The sequence below is a fragment of the Antechinus flavipes genome, chromosome 3, assembly GCF_016432865.1.
Source record: "Antechinus flavipes isolate AdamAnt ecotype Samford, QLD, Australia chromosome 3, AdamAnt_v2, whole genome shotgun sequence".
NCBI classification, from domain to species: Eukaryota; Metazoa; Chordata; class Mammalia; order Dasyuromorphia; family Dasyuridae; genus Antechinus; species Antechinus flavipes.
The window spans coordinates 626695487-626703210 of record NC_067400.1 but is presented as its reverse complement, the minus strand read 5'-3'; the positions used below and the strand labels follow the sequence as shown (position 1 = coordinate 626703210).

Below are 7724 nucleotides of genomic sequence, written 5' to 3'. Positions count from 1 at the left end.
GAGGGCCCTTCATCTCTGAGAGCTTCAGCATCCCTCTCTGTAGATGAGGATCCTGACAGGACAGTACCACAGAATGGTGAGGATCAAATGAGACTCTGATGGAATCTTGATTAAGCTCTCAATGCTGAGCCTGGGCACACAAATCGAAAAGCAAGACAGGCCTTTCTTTCAGGGAACTGATGATGAACACGGGAGGTTTCAGCTGCTAGTCAGATGGAAGGTCCTTGGGGGGCAGCAGCAAAGCAGAGAGTGTGTATCATAGAGGGTCCTTGGCTAATTGTAAGCACTGTACGAATGGGAGAAGTTTCGATTAAGATGCACTGAAAATTAGCTCATTCTCCCTCTCTCTTTCCCCGGGAGCAGGTCTCCTCATTTCCCAATCAGATGTGATCTCCCAGCTGGAGAATGGTGAAATGCCATTGATGCTAGGAGGAGAAGTCCCAAGAAGCTCTCGTCCAGGTGAGTGAGGGAGGGAGCAATAACCAGGCAGATGCAGCTCATTTTAAGCCACGCCCTGGCTCTTTTATCATGGAGCAGCCCCTTTGAAAGTCCGGCCAATGAGCTGTCCTTCTGAAGGCCCTCAAATTTTGGCAAAGTCTTTCAATAGAGCAGTGCAGCAGTTCCTAATGCAGGGCCTCTGTGCTTGTTTTTTTATTTTTATATCCTGTCAATTGTATTTTAATATAATTGACTTCCTCGGCATCTCTGTATTTTACCTTTTGCCTTTAAAAATATGATTTTAAGATATCCACAGGACATCACTAAGCCATGAGCCATGGCAAAAGACAGGAATCTATAATGCTTTTGAGAGAAACTAGAACTTGGCATGCGGTTACCTCAAGTACTCATTGGGCTCCTTGTTTTCGTGCTTCCAGGGTACAGATCCTTGTACCAAGACAGCTTTATGATGAGAGCAACTCAGGGCAGGTAAACAAAGGCTGCTCTATTATTGGAGTCTGGAGGCAGAAGATAGATGTCCAGAGAAGCATCAGCACAAAAATAAGCAGAAAGAAGGGGCATGGCTAGGGAATGGATAACCTCTTGGGCAAAAGCTAGTCCAAAAAAGAAAAAAAAAGTTTTACTTTTATCTTTAAAATTTTTTTTAAAGTTTTTTTCTAGATTACAACTATTACTGAGTCCTTTTGATTCTTCCCTTGTTCTTGGATTCATTTATTCTCTATTTCTGCTGTTAATTCTGTCTATATCTTATCTTTATCTTCTCATACTTGGGTGATGTGAACAGATTCTTGTTGTCTCTCACTTCACTTTCTATCTAACATGCTAAACTGCTAGACCTAAATGATCTTTTCCCTTAAAAAACCTTCTTTAAAGGGTTATAATAATTTATTTTTATTGCCCCATGGATCAAATCTAAATGAGTTAGCTTTATCTTCAAGGCTTCTAGTGGTACCTCGGAGGATAATCCTTCCAGGATTATGAACTCTGCTTCTGTTTTGCTCTTTCCTTTATATCCCCTATACGGGCCATATTTTCCCACATGTATCTCTAAAATGCTTCGTTTCTTTCTTTTACTTTTCACAAGTGATTTCCTAATGAATAAGAAGGATTAATAATGATAAAATCCCAATGTTGAAAAGGATCTTAGAAATTATCTAGTTGAACCTTGCAACTCCTACAGAGATCTGCCTTATAATATCCCTATTATGAAGTTACCCATTCTCTGCTCATATACTTCCCCAGATGGGATTATCATAATTTTTTATAAAAGCCAGTTCATTTTTGAAAATTAATTATTCACATGTTTTTCTGTTACATGAGTTAAACAACTATCTACCTGTGACTTCTATTGAGTTGGTTCCAGAGTTGTTCACTAGAACTGAATGCCTAATGAATACCTATGACAAAAGTTTAAATAGTTGAGGGTGACTACTATGCTTCTTCAACTTTATTTTATTTTTATTTTATTTTATTCTTTTTATTCTGAACTAGGAAAACCAAAGAAAATGAGTATTTCCATATGTAAGGTAGAATAAAAGAAAAGAATTATATGTGAAACTTTGCTTTTATTTTTACATATAATATATATAACACATTTAACTTGTAATTTTCAAAGCTGTCCCACTTTGTTTTGCTTTTTTTTGTTTTATTCATTTAAGCAGGGCTTTAGTGACCTTGTTTTTTTTCTTTCTGTTTTTAGCTTAAATTCTTCCTCCAACCTACCTACATCTCTTAGACCTAAATTGAAAAAAATAACAACAAAAATCTTATGAGAAATATATGTAGTTAAGAAAATAAATTCACTTATTGGCCATGTATATGTCATTTTGTACCATCACTCCATCATTTCTCTGTGAGGAGATTTCCTCTGTCTTAGCATGATATGGTTCTCAAATCCTTAACAGTTTTCTAAATATCTTTTGCTTATCAGTCCTTCTTCATGAGATAGACAGTCTAAAACTTACAAAAAGCAGATCTTTTTTTTCTTTCCAACAGCAAGCAGTGGATATTGAGACTTTATTTTTTGTTGGTTTTCTTTAGATTCTGTTAATCAGGAGATGAGGAATGAATCCAAGAAGGCTTTTCCAAAGGAGGGTAGTTTGTTGAGACTCAGAAAAGATGATTCTTGGAATTGCAATTTGGGAGAAGGCTGGAAATGTGATGTCAGAAAGCAGAAAGACAAGCAGGAGAGGAAATCCAAGCCAGTGATGGTCATCAACGAATGTCATGTGTTTGGGCAAAATTTCGGCCCGAGTTCAGTCCCTGTTTCACAACAGAGAACTGTTACGACACAAAATGATCTCATGAAATCTGTTGTCTATGCAACGAGCTCCAAGCAATATTCAGGCATTCTTAAATGTCCCAACACCTCCTTGGGTAAGAAATGTTGGAAGTTCAGCAAGTCCAGGAAATCTTTCAGCTTCCACTCTGATCTTATTCAATATCATAAAAAACTTGGAGAAAAACCATATGAAAGAAATGAATGTGGGAAAGCCCTGAGCAAAAAGCCACCCATCAGAAGACATCCAAAAATTTATAGTCGGGCAAAATCCTTTGTATGCAATAAATTTAGGAAAGACTGCACACAGAAGGGAAAACCTGTTCTTAAGCAGATCCATAAAGGAGAAAAACTCTTTGAATGTAATACATGTGGGAAATACTTCAGTAAAAGCTCATCATTGAAGAGACATCACAGAATTCATACAGGAGAGAAACCTTTTACATGTGATCAATGTGGGAAAACCTTTAGGCAAAACTCATCACTGAGCAGACATCAGAAAATTCATTCTAGAAGGAAACCCTTTGCATGCAATGAATGTGGAAAACTCTTCATGGATAAAGGAAAACTTACTGAATATCAGATATTTCATGCAGGAGAGAAGCCCTTTAAGTGTAAAGAGTGTGGAAAGACCTTCAGTGCATCTCTTAAAGAGCAATGGAAACTTTATACTGAAGAGAAACAATTCAAATGTAATGAATGTGGGAAATTCTTTAGCAATAGCTCCTCACTTAAAGGACATGAGAAAATTCATACTGGAGAGAAACCCTTTGTTTGCAATGAGTGTGGCAAAGCCTTTGTCGAGAGAGGAAGACTCACTGAACATAAGAGAATTCACACAGGAGAGAGACCTTTTGCATGTGATGAATGTGGGAAAGCCTTTAGCAAAAGCTCATCGCTTAGAGGGCATCAGAGAATTCATACTGGAGAGAAACCCTTTACTTGCAATGAGTGTGGGAAAGCCTTCATAGAAAAAGGAAATCTTAGTGTACACAAAAGAATCCATACTGGAGAGAAACCTTTTGAATGTAATGAATGTGGGAAGACCTTTTGCAAAAGCTCATCACTTAGGAAACATCACAGAACTCATACTGGAGAGAAGCCCTTTGTGTGCCATGAATGTGGGAAAGCTTTCATAGAAAGAGGAAGACTTACTGAACATAAGAGAATTCACACTGGAGAGAAACCCTTTGAATGTAGTGAATGTGGGAAAGCCTTCAACCAAAGCTCATCTCTTAGGAAACATCAAAGACTTCATACTGGAGAAAAACCCTTTACATGTCTTGAATGTGGAAAAGCCTTCATACAAAAGGGAAATCTTAGTGTACATAAGAGAATTCATACCGGAGAGAAACCCTTTGAATGTAACAAATGTGGGAAGACCTTCCGAACCAGCTCATCTCTAAGGAAGCATGAAAGAGTTCACACTGGAGAGAAAACATAAAACAGTGATTAATGGGGATAGCTTTTATCTATGCCATAAGCCTTACTATTCATTGAAGACTTGAGACAGCAGAGGAGCCCATTGAATGTAATAAGTATGGGAAGGCCTGAAGCACCAACTTATCTTTTAGTTCTTCAGAATCTGGTTTCTAGGCTTATTTCACATTACTCTACTTCCGAATTTCAGTGCCATTTTTCCCATACTCACACCTAGACACAACACATCCTATCTTGCCTTTTCATAGGCTATCACCAATGCTTGAAACACATTTACTCCTCTACCTCTTAAAATCTCTGGTTGTCTTTCAAAGTGCAATGTGTGTCTATGAAAAGCCCTTTCTGCTCCCTGTAGTTGATAGGGCTTGACTCAAATTCTCTATTTACCTATTTTTCTCTATAATATATTGTGTTTTTTCCCAGTAGCATGTGAGTTCTAAGGACAGAAACTACTTTTTATTTTGTTTTTTGTATATAGTAGATAATTAATATATACTTATTGGATTGGATCTTAGCATTGGAGACTTCATCCTGAAGAAAATCCATTTAATATGATTGTGGGGAAAACCTCCATAAGTATGGGAAACTCCAGTGCAAGTAAGATAACTTGCTGGAGAAAAATTCTTTCATTATAAAGAATTTTGGGAAAGTTTTCAGCAATATCATCCTTTAGGGTTCATTCAGCATACATTTATAAAACGCCTGTGTTCAAGGCATTCTAGGCACTGAGAATATAGTTTAAAAAGGAAAACTGTTCAGCTTTCAAGAAGTTTGCATTCTACTAAATGGGATAGAAAAGTATAGGCAATATACTGGGTCAAATCAGTATTAATAGAATGAATGTGGGAATGTATTTACAAACAATTCAGTTCTTATGAACTATCAGAAAATGAATGTTGGAGAAGAGCCTTATGTGTATAATGAAACAGAGAATGACTTTAGCAACAGATCATCTGTTATGGAATATTAGGGAATTTACTGAGTCATAGAATCTGAGTTGGTCTCACCTTAGTGATCATGAGTCCCTTGTGCAACACCAAACACACTTATGCTTGCAGATCTCTGGTGAAGGAGAGCCCAGTGTCTTAAAGCAATAATCCCACCTTTTCATGGTATTTAATAAAATATTTTTTTGACATTCAGCCAAAATCTATTGCTGCAATTTCTATCCATTCTACTACCCTGAATTCCTGAATTCCTTTGTCTTCTTTTCTCTAAGTCAAACATAACCAGTTTTGTCAATCCTAGAGGACACAAACAAGAAGAATGAGTCGAAGTTGTAAAGATTCAGGAAAAAATTCCAGAAAATTAGAACTGTCCTAAAATAGAATAAACCGTCATGAGTTTCCTCAGTAGTATATGGATTCCTTCTTAGAGTATTTCAGGTAGAAGCTGAAAGAGTATTTTTTTCTACCTTGTGACAATGGAGGTTTCCTTCTCCTATAGGTCGGACTAGATGAAGTTAAGGTCCCTTTCGAATGTTCTAAGAATGTCGATCTTGGCTGGAGGAAAGGGGAAAACCGCTAGAGAACGAAAGAGAATTACATTAGTTCTTCACGTGCTACTAAGTAATGTGTGAGGAAACATTTAGTAATGATTAGACCAACTCCAACTGGAATGTGCTTCCTTGAAAGCTAGTGTCTTTCCCTTTATTTGAAGTTTCCTTGCAGAGGCTGGATGACCACTCACTATATAGATTAGAGGGATGTTTCTTTTGGAGATAAAAGTTAAATCTGGATGCTTGATGAGATCCCTTCGACTTCTGAAATTCTCTGATTTTTTTGAGCCTCTTTATTCGCAGAGGAGAAATTCTGAGTATAAAGAATGGGGGAAAATGCCTTCAGTTACAGGGCAATAATAGCTAACATTTATATAGTGCTTAGTAGGTGTGGGAAGCTGTACTTTATTTAGTTACCTCCTTTGATTCTCACAACGACCCTATGGGCTATAGTTATGCTATGGTAATCTTCACTTTTACAATCGCGGAAACTCATTTGCCTAGTGTCAAATTAGATTTGAACTTGGATCTTCCCCACTTCATACCCAGCACTCTTACCTACTCTGCTACTGAATTGAACCTTAAGGATCATAAGAAAGTCCTTGAGATATAAGGTGAAGGAATCTTCAGCCAGAGGGTAGATGCTTGGAGAATATAAGAAGAACTTTATTTAAATTTGTGATTTCATCAGTTATGGGAGACTCCCTTCACCAAAGTAAACTGTCAATTCTCCTGTAACTTACAGTGATAGAGATTGCCTATGGCGCTAAGAACTTTAGCAGATGATTCATCATGATCACCCAGATTCATGCCAGGGCTTGCCCTCTATCCTACTATACTACTCTGCCTATTAAAAGAAAAATTTTTTCAGTGATCCAAATATAAATTCCTCCACCATTACAGATCAGAAAGTTTGTGTTGGAGAGAAATTAATGATATTAATGATATTGTCAAGCAACTAGTATAGCATGGTGTCTAGAATGCTGCACCTGGCCGGGGAAGCCTGACTCAAGACATTTATGAATGGCTTGACCATAAGGAAGGCAATGATTTTTTTCTCCTCATCTCAAAGGTAAGGCTTATAATCATTGTAAGGCATACCTCCTAGGATATCATATAGATCAAAAGAGATTGTGGATGGGAAGCCCGTTAGTTGCAAAGCACCATGCAAAGGCCAACTCTCATTATCTTTAAATTCATGCTGGAGACTACCCATGGATAAGGTCATAACATTTTATTCAGACTTTCCATTTTATAAACACTGGATAGCTGAGATGTCAGGGTTTATGTGATAAGCTCTTGTTTGTAGATTTGTAAAGTAAAAGTGAGCTTGTTTCCAGCTCAGACATTCTGTATGTCTATAGCTATATGTGTATACATGAATCTGCACATTTATCCTTTTTTTTTCTTTTGAATGGGAATACTGGATCCAAGAACATGACCAGCTTTATGTTTCTTAGAACATATTGCCCAGATTGGCAGCCAATTATATTGTACATTTTGAGATATTTATGAATATCCTATTTTCCCATTAGTCCTGCTGACATTGCATTTGATTTCTTTTTTTTTTAATCCTTTTAATAATGGTGAGATAATACCTCATTGGTGTATTTGTTTGTGACCTGCATATTGGTGATTCCCTATATTTATTTAAAAGTGATTCATACCTATTTGGATTTTGCATGAAATGTACATATTTTAAGCCATTTATTCATGTAATATGATACTTTTTCTTATAGATGTATTAGTTCCCCCAAAATCTTAGAAGTCAAGCTTTTTATCCATCACATGTCATTTTTTTCTACAATTGAATCAGCTGTTTCTTTGAAATTTTTGAGTATTAAAGCAACATAACATGCTACTTCTATACATTAATGATAATCTTTTCCTTGATATTTTTCTGTGTGTACATCTATAATGTGTTTATACATATGTATTTGCATGACCTTTGTATAACTAAATGAATATACAAAGATAGGATTCATGGGTTCATTTGAAACTTATTGTATATGGTGTACATGTGGAGTTGAATTTATTTTTTCCATATTA

General features: G+C 36.5%; 1 protein-coding gene across 1 annotated transcript; it reads left to right on the top strand.

Moving 5' to 3' along the window:
- The first annotated feature begins 367 nt into the window (after positions 1 to 367).
- On the top strand, positions 368 to 7208 carry LOC127556650 (gastrula zinc finger protein XlCGF26.1-like). The gene is made up of 2 exons (XM_051989923.1): positions 368 to 459; positions 2500 to 7208. The coding sequence occupies exons 1-2, from the start codon at positions 414 to 416 to the stop codon at positions 4179 to 4181; spliced, it is 1728 nt and encodes a 575-aa protein (XP_051845883.1). The 5' UTR covers positions 368 to 413; the 3' UTR covers positions 4182 to 7208.
- The last annotated feature ends 516 nt before the right edge of the window (positions 7209 to 7724 follow it).

Coding starts and splice junctions, on each gene's coding strand:
- LOC127556650 (XM_051989923.1), top strand. CDS start 414: ATGCCATTGATGCTAGGAGGAGAAGTCCCAAGAAGCTCTCGTCCAG. Junction 460..2,499: donor CCCAAGAAGCTCTCGTCCAG/GTGAGTGAGGGA, acceptor GGTTTTCTTTAG/ATTCTGTTAATCAGGAGATG.